The following is a 13,809-nucleotide window of genomic DNA, read 5'->3' on the forward strand; positions in this document are numbered from 1 at the left end:
TTTTCACTGATATAATAACATTTTCCACTGGATAATTTCAAATAAATAATGGAATTCATTGAAAATGAATTATATAAGATAATGTCCACGTTTGGTTGTGCACGAAATTAGGTAGGAACAGGAACTGATTATAACGGCTTTCGTATTTATTAGCAACTATTCGTGTTGCACACAGGAAGTGCGCTTAGGCGTGAGTTTCCTGATTGTGGTGCTACGTTCAAACACAGCGGCGTGAGTTTTTTCTTGTTTAATAATGTTTCTTTTTCTTGTATTACGTTAGGTTTATTTAAGCAATGCGAGTATGTAGTTCCAGTTGTATTGTTTGTTTTATTTGTTTCATGTTTAGCCATTTGCCTATCTTTTTATTTTGCCCGCTAAATTAACCTACGCTCATTGTCATTTTCTATGTACCGTATTTGAGCATTCACGTGTTAGTGTTTTGTTAGCTGTTGTTTTATTAAAAATAAACAATCAAAAAGTATTCTTATTTGTTAATCTATAATGTTAACTATAGTGACGTGGTTTGTTCAGTTTCTCAATTTTCAAATAGCACCATTCAGCATTCATGTATGTGTTAAGTAACATGATTATGCTAGTTGATTAAAGTGCTTTACTTTTTACAGAAGGAGGATCCAGAACACCAATCATGGATATACGGCCCAATCACACCATCTACATAAATAATGTAAACGATAAAATTAAGAAAGAAGGTACGCGCTATAACTTTTCTAATGGTTCTTTGTGCCTTTTCCCCCCCTAAAATCGGTCAGTGATTAATCACACTTGCCATAGTCTTCATACCTTATCAGTATATAATTAATATCCTGTCAGTTCATTGTCGGAGACCGCGGAATTGTTTTTATAATTATGACGCTCTTAGGAGTGTCACAGCAGCGCCATGTTAAACAGTCACCTCGCGGAGTCAAGGGTTCGAGTATCCAGCTCGGCTCTGTGTGTGTGGAGTTTGCATGTTCTCCCCGGGTTCTTGTGGGGTTTCCTCGGGGTTCTCTGCATCCCCCGCCCCAACAGTTCAAAAACAAGCTAAGGAGAATCTGAATTGCCAGACACTCTGTGGGTTAGAATGGTGTGTTCCCTGCAGTGGGTTGGCCCCTGTCCAGGGTTATTACCTGCCTTGCACCCACTGCTTCTGGGACAGGCTCCGTACCCCGCAACCCAATATCAGACAAGTGGCTGTGTGGAATGAATGAATGACACACTAATGGGTCATTAATGGGTTATTTTTGGATGATCTTGTTACAGAGTTGAAGAGGTCGCTTTATGCGTTGTTCTCCCAGTTTGGGCAAATCCTCGACATTGTAGCGCTTAAGACCATGAAGATGAGAGGACAAGCATTCGTGGTTTTCAAAGAGCTGACTGCTGCCACCAATGCTCTTCGGCAGCTGCAGGGCTTCCCCTTCTACAACAAACCCATGGTACGCTGTGATTTTCATTTTATTTCCCGTTGATTCTTTTTTTTTGTGGTTATATTTTTATTGTCATTCTGTCAATGTCAGAAGGCATATACAGGACAGAGATACCACAAGAATAAGTGATAAAAAAGCAAGAGAAAGGAGAAAAAGGGAAAAGAAAAGGGAACATAGAACAACTTTTCGCACTTGACTTTGCTGTTTGCAGCAAACTCATATAAACTAGACCAGGGTTCTTCAAATCTGGACCTCGATTCCAAATCCAGGCCTTGTTTTCAGTTTTCCCAGGTAGTTAGTTTAATAATGACTGATTCTGATTGGTCAGGGGCTTCACACCTGACTGACAGGTAAAGGAAGGCTGGAAAACCGGCAGTGCTCTGGCCTCGATGACCGTGATTTGAATAACCCTGAATTAGACCATTCAGAGAGTTGATTCATTTTTATAGGTAAATGGTCACGTTCTCATGTGTTCACATCTCTGTGCAGCGGATCCAGTATGCAAAGACAGATTCAGAAATTATTTCAAAAACGCGTGGCACATTTGGTGAGAAAGAGAAGAAGAAAGACAAGAAGAAAAAGACACAAGAACAGGCGCTGAATGCAGCCAAGAAACCTGCATCGGTAAATAAATGTCTGCTATTGCGATTAAAGTCATCTTTGGTGATATCTTGGTGCAACATATATGGAAAGGGAATGCATTTATTCAGTTGGAACAAGACTCGGATGTTTTTCATTTTGGGCCTGTCCAGCAGAACACATCACCAAAGTGGGATTATTGAATTTATTTATTTATTAATCTGTCTGTTTTGTTTCTTGTAGGGATCTGCTAACCCACAGGCGAATGCAGCCCCATCCCAGCAGGTTGGTGTCTGAAACACTAAATGCCAGTAGCTCATTTGTGTACATCAGAAGTAACAAATCTAGAAGGTCTGTGTCGCTAGGGTATCCGGAAATAATCTGTTTTATGAGTGGAAAATAGTGCTGATATGCATGCTTGATATGTTTTGTACCGATTTGAGGAAGCTGATCTGTTTTTCTAACCTGTAAAGTGACTGTTCATGGTACTTTACTGTAAACCACCCTCTTCCTTATTTCAGGTTCCCGATAATCCACCTAACTACATTTTGTTCCTCAATAACCTCCCTGAAGAAACAAATGAGATGATGCTCTCAATGCTGTTCAACCAGTAAGTAGAAACCTCCGTCCACCAGGATTGCCAGTAATGGTTCATTACCTAGTGGATTGTGTTTTTAAAATATATGTTCTAGCTATAACTCTTGTTAACCTATAGTAATCAAAAATATAAACTGTCTCTAGCCTAGGAAGACAACACTATTTAAAATGTATTAAAGGCAATCTTTTTAAAATTAAGTGTTAAATTTGTATTTCATACAGGCAAAAGCCTTAGTTTACTGGTGTTTAAACAAGCCGTTCTGTGCCCAGGTTCCCTGGTTTCAAAGAGGTACGACTAGTGCCAGGAAGGCATGACATCGCCTTTGTGGAATTTGAGACTGAAGGGCAGGCTGGCACAGCCAGGGATGCCCTCCAGGGCTTCCGCATCACTTCCACCTGTGCAATGAAGATCACCTACGCCAAGAAGTAGCCCGAAGTCTGGCTGGATGCTACTCCATGGACTGTGGAAGCAGATTTCTATTTTATATCTATTTTTTTTTTCTTTTCTAGAAAAAGTGAATTTGTGTTTTGAATAGAGTGGGGCTTTTTGAACATGTTGTTCAAAACTCAAATAAAGGACTTTTTTTATATATATGATTTGTTGCCATGTAATGCCATTCTAACATGGGACTGATCCTTATGTAACATCTACTGTTTTTGCTGATACATAACTTCAGTGGGATAGTGGAAATGCCAGACTCTAACCAACAAGAATCGGCATGCCTGTTCAGCTCCGGCAAATATGCCTGCAATACACCTAGAATATATATTTTCTTTTTAATGTGTCCCTGTTATCCTCACACTTTTTTTTGCTTAAATGTGGGTTTTTGTCTTGATAGTTCAGTGATTCATTAAAGCATATGAACGGTACAAATTGGCCGTGTACATATTAAGCTTCTTTTGACTTTTTTAATTCCCGTTTTGTTTGACGTTCCTTTTAATTGCATCTCGGCTCTCTTCCATAGTCCCCAGGTTCTGTTCTGGCAACTTTTATCGGCTCTTAAGCTCATTATGTCATTTATTAATGCTGTACCAGCACATTACCACGCAAATATCGTGCAGAGAAACATCTGGAGACTTTGCAAGCATTTTTGCTTCCGTTACTCGTCTTCTATTCTTATGCAAAAAGGGAACCTGCCATTTCTTTGCTGTTCTGTACATCGGTGATCATGTCATTAGGTTTTGCAAGCTCATGATGCCCTTACAGACAGGATGGACTTAGAATAACTTGTGGAGATTGTGAAAGTAACAGACTGAAGTTTTTGTGGTTTGCTGTAATGAGACGCGCGACATTATTCCAGAGGCCTAAATGTATAGAACCATCAGAAAGTTGTTTTTCAATCCCGCCAATGAACTGACAAGGGGTGCGGAATCCTTGCCTCGTAAAAGGACTGCCACTGATTTATGTGGTGTCAGGAAAATGTGGAGGAGAACAGTGTGGGATCCAAAACATAGGTGGGGTTTTAATGTGGAGCGGACAGCCTGACTTATGAAAGTAGCAGCCTGGAATGTGGGGGGTGTGTCTTCATTGGAAAGGGGGTTGGTTTTGTTGCCTATATTTCACCCATTTTTGTAGTAAGACTGAGGACTTTGACAAAGAGTTTCATGACCATCCGTCTCACCCACTTAGTTCCGCCAGAATGGCCCAACTGAGCCGCCTCGCGATTGTGCTGCTCACGCTGTGCGCTGTGTGCCGGCTCTCCTTCGCCTTCGCTATGGATAAGCTGGCTGACGCCAAGCTCTGCGTGGATGAGGAATGCTCGCGTAAGTGGTCGTGGAGACAAACATGAAAATACCATCGATCTGTGAGTTCTCTGTATCATTCTGGGTCCTCGCTTGTCATTAAGATCTTGTCTTAATTCTGGCTCTCAGGTACTATATCCGTGGCGAGGGTCATCGAGGACTTCATTGCTCCGGATTGCAGGTTCATCAACCTCAGGCAGGGTCAAACAGTGTATGTCTATTCCAAGCTGGTGGCAGAAGAGGGTGCAGGTGTCTTCTGGTCTGGAAGTGTATGTAACTATATTTTATCATGTAATGTTGGGGGTCTTTAGTCATTATAAAGGCCTCTTAACTACATCTCTGTATGGATAATTTGGAAATCTAGCTTGCAGAAATCAGGGAGTAGCAGACAACCCTGCAAAACCCCTTCCTTGAACTGATTTACCTGTTAGCTTACAGCAATCTAGGGTAGGATTCATGTCCAGACATTTTCCAGCTGCCTGCGACGCTGAACGCAAACAGACACACCCTGAATCCCTTCAGTAACCAACAGTGATACTTTGATCAGTCTTGTTCTGTTGCAGCTGGAAGCAATTTTACATTTTGGCCATGAGGGGGTTGTTGGTGCAGGGTAGGTCCCCATTGTGACTATTGTGGTTGTACTGGGGCCAGGCCAGTGTAGTTGCTTCCGGCTCAAGGAACTGTCAGCGCCGGTTCTGTTTTCTATTAGTTCCCCTGGCGTACCTCTGAAGGAGACTCTCCCCAATGTGTGGCAGGTCTACAGTGACAGGTATGTGGAGCAGATGGGAATTGTCGGCTACTTCCCCAGCAACCTGGTGAAAGAGATGCATGTGTTTGAGAAGGCAGAGGTCGAGCTTCCCACTCAGGTAGGCTTCCAGTGCAGAAGCTTTTGGAATGAGAGATAAAAGAAACCATGACAAACACCAGTTCGTTTTAATTACTGTGCACATGTTATTAAGGAATGTGGATGGCTGGATGGATGGAACATCCCCTTTGTTCATTCAAATGTTTCTTTCTTCACAGGGTGTTGACTTCTACTGTATTTGAATCTCAAAGGAGGAAGTAACGAGAAACTGCCTTACATTCATATTGTATTCCTTCTCCTCTTGTATTTCCTTTAATCTGCCTTGGGAAAGGGGAAGTGCTCAAAAGAAGGAGAAACCTGAAACCAGGCGTCTGTCTCCGACATGCATCTCGTCTTGCTTTGATATATATCCCGCATTCATATAAATATATAGCGTGACTGTTTTTTTCTCCAATAAAATGTGTTGCCCATTTGGAAATGTTGTACGGTAGATTTGAATTAAATAAAGAAAAGTGGGTAGACAAAAAAAAGCAAACCGAACAATCATACTATCATTTTTATGTTTTTATATTTCGACTGTTAGAAATATAATTAAATTATGGAGTTCCGCAATGTCCAATCATCCATTAGCACTCTTATTATTAATAATGATGATAATACGTAACTAACCCCTTTTGGGGTAATTCTCTTTCCGCCTCCCCCATCTTGTTTCTCATGACACACAGACACGCATGTAGGTGCCAGCAAGCTTGGGAGTGAGGGGCAGCCACCTGTAGCGGCGCCCAATGAGCTCGGGGTTAAGGGCCTCGCTCAAGGGCTCACAGACATGGGACAATTCTGCTGGGGCTGGGCTTCAACCGCCGACCTTCCAATTACAGGCACAGAGGCTTAGCTCACTGAACCACAGGCTGCCCCCTACTGGCCAAGGATGAAACATCACATTAACAGGAAACGAGATAAAATTAGATTTACATATGGCTTGTAAAAGACAAGGTAATGAAATGAAACTAGTTTCTCTGGAAGCCTGGTACAAGATGGAGATATAGGCAGGGGCCCCATAAAGGAAGGGGGGGGGGGTGTAGGACGATTCCAAGGGTCCCTGAATGACCTGGGCCCCATAAAGGAAGGGAGGGAAGTTAGGGTGATTCCAGGGGCCCCTGAATGACTGGGGCCCCATAAATGTTCAAACATAAGTAGATTGGTCTGAACTGAGGGCCCAAAATCTCTAGCAGCACCCCTGGGTATTGGGTTCAATCATAAACAATAACAGTATAAAAAGGAAGCAATAAAGTACTGGGAAATTATTGGCTGAGGACACATCCATCCATCCATTGTCTGTAAATAGAAAAATCTAAAATGACAATCTGAGTTTGTTATACTGTTATGTTGTTCTATTCTTCTCCCATATTCTGTTCCTTAATTATCATGTTTAGGTTATTCAGATGCAATGGGTGAGAAAGTGGTATGACCACTGATTGTCCAGTAGAGGGCGATAAAATAACGCTAGAGAAGAGCTGCGCTCCGAGAAGAATGTCGTTCAGTTAAAGTACCATTTCATTATAACCAGAGATGTAAATTGAAAACTTCAAGCGAGTGTTCTAATGTCTTTTTACCTCCTGTTACCTAACTAATAAATAGTTCAGTCCATACAATAACAAATTCAAATCTGTGACTAAATAACTGTGTCTCGCAATAGCTCCAAACTGCGGTGTAGATATGATTTTGTCTGTTCATTAGACACGTTGGCTATCATTCATGCTGATGCAATTACCTAAAGTGCATCATTTTATAGCATTACGGTTGTGCCAGTTCTGGAAATCTCACAGAGTAAAATACAATTCTGGCAAAAACAGCAGTAAACCCACTGCTTTCCAAAAAAAAAAGAAAAGAAATGAGTTCCTTGGTCTGACATGTATCTCCTGCCCCCTCCCTCTTCCCACCCCCGGGAATGGATCTGCTTACAGCAGCATACTATGCTCAGAATGACAGGGGCACCATTGTTGATAATGTAAAGATTGTTACACGATGTGCTCTCTTTAGCACAATCTAGCCTGGCTTGTTGGAAAAGGTGTCCTTCGAGTTGGTCCATTGAAATTGAAATAGGTTTTCCCCACACGCGCATGCTCTCTCTCTCTCTCTCTCTCTCTCTCTCTCTCTCTCTCTATCTCTCTCTCTCTCTCCCCAACCTTGGAGGAAGCTGAGTGGTTGCTATGGAGTTTAGCTCTTGTTCGGTTGTGAATCGTACTTGGTAAATTCTCAAAGGAGATGGGGGTGAGGGGGCGGAGGGGTGGTGGGTCTAATCTGAGGCATTGAAGTCTCTTTTCTGTCTCACATCAGGTGCAACAGGGCATGGATGATATGGTATATACAGAGAACAGCATCATCGACAGCCAGCGGACTACATTACTGTACCCTAACCGTTACCTGCTGTCACTCTCAAGACTAAAAATTCAAGATTCAATTTTTTTTTTAATCATTGTACATGACAGCACAACAAGACTGAGGCGGCAGATTCCCGAGTGCAGAAAACAAAACACAAGAATGGGCAGAACAAGACATGTGACATTTAACAATATGTACAAAATACAGAACAGTCAATGAATAAATGGAAATCAATAAATATGTGCAAAGTACATTGGATAAATAGTATATGGTGGTGGGGTTGAAAGTCCTTCAGTGCCCAGTTCAGCCTGGTTACCACACTGGAGTAAAGATTGTTCCGGTAGTGTTCTGCTGTGACTGCCCTGTACCTTCTACTGGATGATGACAGTTCAAACAAATGGTGTTGAGGGTGTGAACACCATTTGCTTGCATGCAGGGTGTGAGCACACTTTTGACTCTGCGAAGACAATAAGAGTTATAGATGTCTTGCTGGGAAGGTAGTGGAGTTTGACTCCCCGTCAGACACCTTTTGTTGCTTGCATACATGACCCCTTTAGGGTGGGAAATGGCTTCAGGGGTTTGGGTTTGGCCCAAGGTAAAGTTCTATGATGGACGTCTCCAGGGTTGAGGATTAACAACTGAACCAGATCCAGGCCTCGTGTTGCCTGGTCAATGAAGGTAAAACTGTTATTCCATTATTTATGATTCATTCGCAACGTCCAAAGCAGCAGTCGGGGGTCGACTCCACTCTTGTTCATTCTGTGCTATTTGTTTTGCCAAATCATGTTGAAATGACTGAAGAACCTAGCAGTCTGCCAATTTCAAACCCCACAGCCCTATGTACAGTCATTACACGTTTTGTGAAAGATCTACTTCCTGTACTTTCACCCGCACTGAATTCCCCAGTTAGTCATGGCCACACACCACCACAAGAGCTCCAGATGCAAATAAAACACAGTCTCTCAGTATAATTTATACCTAATTTATAATTTATACCTACCTTAAGATAATCCGGTTCGAGGAAATTGCTAAGACGGTATTCAGCCGGCAACCTTTCTGAAATGCCACGTTACAATGGACTGCAGGGGGAGACTGATGAGGCTCCAGCTTTGTTTGCTCGTCAGAGATTGTGTGCCATTGTCACTTTGTTTTGGTGTTGATTAATTTCTGTTGGGGTTGCAGCCGTCGCCGTGGGTGTAAGATGGAGTGGAATAGCTGCAGGAGGAGGTAATTACCTAGGCGAGCGCATGTTCCCCCTGCCCCCTATAGAAGTATTGGTGCAACATGCAGTTTTAAACAAATAGCGTGTTTATTTTCCAAGTGTCAAACCTGCAATAACACTCAAATAATAAGGTAAAGTAAGCCAATATATATCTAGCTTATTTATTATTTTGAGTAAGATAAGTTGAATGTTAGTGATATTTTTTATTTAATAGGCAAAATACTGGGAAAAAATGGAATAGGGGGATATTTTATAGGCCTGTGATATGTATTGGAGGAATTGCTATTCATGGGTGCTATAAAATGATAGAGGCTGGCCTGAAGCACTGTAGGTTCACACTGGTCACACAACTCCTGGTCTGTCGGGTGTTGAGGTGGCCGAACTGCTGAGCTATGCAAATGTTCCAGCTGCCCCCGAGGGGAGCGGCACAGTTTAACCTTGAGACAATGGTAGTGGCAGTCTCGGAGGGGGGGGGAGTTAATGGTGGCAGTACACCTTCATGAATATGCAAAGGTGAACAGGCAAGACTTTTGTATGATGATGCCGGATATGAATCCGTAGGGAACCGTATCTGCAAAGTGACACACGGTTCGTGACGGTCGAGAGCCGCCGAGGTGCACTTTGAGGTTCCTTACATTGCCGGCTGCCGCCCACATACCTGAGAGCGAATCTCTTTCCAAACCCTTTTCTGTATTCATGGTTGGCTGTCTGACTCTTTCAGCTCTTGTTGTGTTGCTGTGGTGAGGAGCTTCACCCTGTTGGATGATGAAGGTCTTTCATGTGAGTTCATGGTGAGACATTATCTGAAATCAATTACAGCACCTTGTTAATATACTGTATAGCGACTTAGGGTTAGGGGCTGTATCGCAGTCATAGGCTCCCTTTCTGTATAGAATGAGGGAAAATAATTAATTGCATATTTTTAGGCTTGCAAATTATTTACTGAGTACATACTACTCTGGAAAAAAATACGAGACCACTCCATATTTAAAGAAAAAGTCTGCATTTTTAAATCCTGGTTTAATCCTGGTTTAATCCTGGCAGTAAGCTACACGGCAGGTTACTTCCAAGCTCAAAGTGTCTAAGACAACAGTACGCAAGAACAAGGTGAAACGGGAGACACTGTCAATGACCAAAAACCAGCCAGGTAAAGGGCAGCAGTGACTTTCTAATGCCGGAGATGATCATCAACTTATCCGACAGTTTCTCATGAATCGGAAGATGTCATCAGGTGACCTTCAAAAGGAATGGGAAACATTAAGTGGTGAGAAGTGCACTGCTAGGACAGTTCATATTAGTATCCTAGAGGCAGGCCTGAAGTCCTATAAAGCAAGGAAGAAGCCCTGCATCAATGAGAAGCAGGGAAGAGCCAGGCTGGAGTTTGCAATATATATATAATCTGCTGGAGTCAGTCCTTTGGGAAACACTGTGCTCTGATTTACTAATTGCACCAATTATTAAAGAATTGCTAACATCTGGTCGGTCTGGAGGACATGAGTCAACACAATTCTGCAGAAATGAGTATAAAAATGCATTCTGAGGGTTTCAGAAGATGAGAAGCTATCCAAGGCACAAATTTCCTGTTCGATCCAAGCGGCACTCCAACACAAAGCCGTAATAAAAAAAAACAGGTACCACAATTCTCCCGAGCAAAAGGAACCATGAAGCCCACAGTGGCTCTGATATAATCCAGCTTTTATTAAAGTACGGGGACACGAAGGCAGCTGGATATCGGTTAATGATCAGAAACGTGCGGGCGCATGCTAGTAGGGTAATATGAGGCTTGATTACCAGCATCAGCGGCGCTGTAGTGTGATTCATGGACCGGGGGTCCGAAGCACATGCATCTGCATGCATTAAGCCGCATTTCCTTTCCGACGTCACGCTCTCTCCGCGGGGCTGCATCAAGGCCGTCACTTTGCACGTCCTCGCCCCGACCGTTGTCTTCCTTATTCTCCTTCATCGTCTTTCCTTGCCAAATCAATTTAAAGGTGCCGGCTTCGTACAGGTTTCGTGACAGACGACCTCGCCAAGGCTGCCATCTTAATTGGTCTGACGCAATATGTGCTGTTATCATCCGTATCGTTTATCTACTTTAATTAGCACCAAAGTCGCATCGCCGACGCTTCCCTGTTTTCTTGCTTTTGTGGAAAGTGCGTCGAGCATACTGATATTTTCAACACAGACGTCAGCGATTGTTTCACTTTTATTCTCCCTAGTTTTAAGCATGCAGACACCTGGACAAGACAAAAAAAAAGAAAGAAATGAGAAGGATGTTTTGACAAAAAGCAGAAAATAACTAAAAATGGTGTTTCTGTAAGGTCAATTAGGTCATTACCATCCTTACTTTGTGGTTAGTATGTTGTATCTACAATGCGTATACAAAAACAAAGCAGGTGCTAAAGACACAGAAATATTATTTTGGCTGATACGCAGGAACAAGTATGACAGATGGGGGTGATCATCTGCAATGATTCATTTAGTTACTGGTCTTCACTGAACATTCAATGTCCATGCAGCGGGAATGTGTGTCTGTCTTGACCTTAAAACCATTCGCACTGTCCCAGTGATCGTGTTTGAATACAACTTGTTCCGGGAATAAGTAGAGGTTGATCCTCCCTTGAGGACAAAACTCAGCATGGTATGACGTTTTCCACACCACTATGCAGAAACTGGCATTTGGACGGAGGTAACAGATGACAACATGGCTTGCGGGTAGAGGGGCTTTGGAGCCAAAGTCAGCTGACCAGCTGGTTGCATACCGTGAAAAAACTGGTACTGAGGATTATGGGAAAATGTTAGGCTTCACCCTACTTTTTCAGCTGCTTTTGCATATGGCTGCCATTTAAGAGAACCTTCAGGGAAGGGGGAGGTGGGAGAGACAAGCACATGGAGATGACTTTAGGGGAGGTTGTGAATTGAGGAGGGTGGCTTCCTCTCCATGAAAGGAAGTCAGGTTGGAACTAGCTGTATAGAGGACCAGCAGATTATGGGGATACTCTGAGAAAATACTGCAGGTCACGGTTGGATGGTGTTCCCTTGTTCTCTCACCCAATTTCTTAATTAATTTATAGTCAGATATGCATTCATTATAAAATTTTAAAAATGAGGAGTGAAATGTTTGGCAGTTTTGCTTTAAACCTTCCAGAAGATTCACTGTTAAAACTAGGTCGAAAAGAAAACTTTTTTTTTTTTCATTTTTATATTCCCAATGTCAAGAAAATCTGACATTTTTGGGGGTGTCACATTTCCTTTTGGTGTTTTTCCTGATTCAGATGTAAACTATCTGTTTTCTTGTCCTATGCAGGATCATGGGGGGTCCGGAGCCCATCCCAGAGGTTATGGGTGCAAGGCAGGGAATAACCCAGGATGGGGACGCAACCCAATGCGGGGCGCACAGACCATGTGGTGGTGCCGATTCGCTACAGTATGTATTTGGATGGTGGGGAAACCACAGCGCCCAACAGAACCTCCACAATGATACGGAGTGAACATGCAAACTGCACACACAGGGTCAGGGTGGGCGACTGAAAGCCTGGTTCCAGAAGCGGGACGCAAAACGGCAGCCGCTGCTGCGCCGCCGCAACGCTCCTCAAAAACAAACCGCGTAATCATTTCTGTTTAATCGAAGTGGCCTTATAAAATTACTAAAATGTACCACTGGAGGGCAGCATTGTTCAGCAACCCCCTATGCTGTTTTTCAAGACAATTAATGCAATTGGTTTATGAGAATAATCTTTCCAAGATATCTTGTCTGTGACACCCATGAATAGGAAATAATTTAGAAAGTTTAAAAATTAATTTTGTGTTAAAATTAATTAATTAAAGTAAGTTTAAACATATTCCGCTTTTTTGAATAATTACAGCATGAGCGAAGTACAGTCTATGGGCAGAAAATATAGGAGGGTATGTTAAAGTGACAGCGATTCTCATCATTTCCAGAGAACAGTGTGAGAGGGAGACATGCATTAAGTAACATCAGAGTAGGCTACATTTTCTGCCCACAGGACATTAAATTAACACTGCTGCACATGTTGGGGCTCGTGTTTTCTGGGATGTCGATTTCTATGTTTTGGTGACACCTTTACTAGAACAGTGTGTCGACCAGAAAACTCCGAGTGCCTGCTGCACTGCCAGACAGTTCCCGTCCAAATATCTGGTAGGCTCAACAAGACATGCAGCATGTAAGAATGTGCTAATGAGGAGCGTCGGCAAGCTTTAAGTGAATAGTTTTGGAGTGTCGCGAGTGCTTGTGTCCCCTTTGGAACAGAGCTGGATAATTACGCTGAATATTTTTTGCAGCCGTGGTAATTTTTCTCACATGATTAATGTCACTCTCACTGACTGTAATTTTTTTTGTCTGTGGTGTTTGTACCTTTTTCCTAGTGAAAAGCAGGTGTTCTCAGACAAAAGATGACAAGGCCGGCTGCACGGCCTTCGTGTCCGTGAGTAAGTTTGGGCTCTGCGGGCGGCTGTGTGCTTCGGAGCTCGTTACCCACACAGTCTGTTACAGTGAGACCCCCCCCCCCCCAAAGCCCTCAGACGGGCCTGGATTCGGTCTCCATGGCGCACCAATAGGGCGCCACCATCCCTGAGAGGGGTTTCCATGGCTACTGGCAGGGCTGCTCTGTGTGCATGACTGACACAGAGTGATGGGCAGACCTCTGTGGGCACCAGCTGTGTGGTGGATGGGTGTGTGTGTGTGTGTGTGTGTGTGGGGAGGGGGGGGTGTTTTTCCACAGTGTTGCACTGTACTCATTTTAAGAATGTACAGTGTGTCCAAATGATGCCTTTCCACAGCATACAGAAAAAAAATAGATCTACAGAACAAAACTGATTTCATATTTATATTTTATATTAATACATTTTCAAAAGTTCCTCTAATGCGTTGAATAATAAAATAATAAAGTTTAAATTTAATCTATTTTTTATGTGGTATGGGATAATATGTGACATATTTGGATTATTGTAATTAAAAAATGACTGACCTTCTGACATTACCGCTATCATTACTGGGAGCAGTGTTGGGCCTGTTACTCGTATAAGGAGACTGTTTT

General features: G+C 42.8%; 2 protein-coding genes across 2 annotated transcripts; both read left to right on the forward strand.

Moving 5' to 3' along the window:
• The first annotated feature begins 135 nt into the window (after positions 1 to 135).
• On the forward strand, positions 136 to 3,493 carry snrpb2 (small nuclear ribonucleoprotein polypeptide B2). Its single transcript, XM_023842663.2, has 7 exons — positions 136 to 231; positions 624 to 710; positions 1,261 to 1,433; positions 1,914 to 2,048; positions 2,247 to 2,288; positions 2,525 to 2,613; positions 2,871 to 3,493. Exons 2-7 carry the CDS (start codon positions 647 to 649, stop codon positions 3,028 to 3,030), a joined length of 663 nt encoding a protein of 220 aa, XP_023698431.1. The 5' UTR covers positions 136 to 231; positions 624 to 646; the 3' UTR covers positions 3,031 to 3,493.
• A 673-nt stretch (positions 3,494 to 4,166) lies between these two features.
• Positions 4,167 to 5,626, forward strand: LOC111859719 (otoraplin). Its single transcript, XM_023842680.2, has 4 exons — positions 4,167 to 4,364; positions 4,473 to 4,612; positions 5,099 to 5,209; positions 5,367 to 5,626. The coding sequence occupies exons 1-4, from the start codon at positions 4,241 to 4,243 to the stop codon at positions 5,388 to 5,390; spliced, it is 399 nt and encodes a 132-aa protein (XP_023698448.1). The 5' UTR covers positions 4,167 to 4,240; the 3' UTR covers positions 5,391 to 5,626.
• The last annotated feature ends 8,183 nt before the right edge of the window (positions 5,627 to 13,809 follow it).

This window comes from Paramormyrops kingsleyae, chromosome 3 (assembly GCF_048594095.1).
Source record: "Paramormyrops kingsleyae isolate MSU_618 chromosome 3, PKINGS_0.4, whole genome shotgun sequence".
Taxonomy (NCBI): Eukaryota; Metazoa; Chordata; class Actinopteri; order Osteoglossiformes; family Mormyridae; genus Paramormyrops; species Paramormyrops kingsleyae.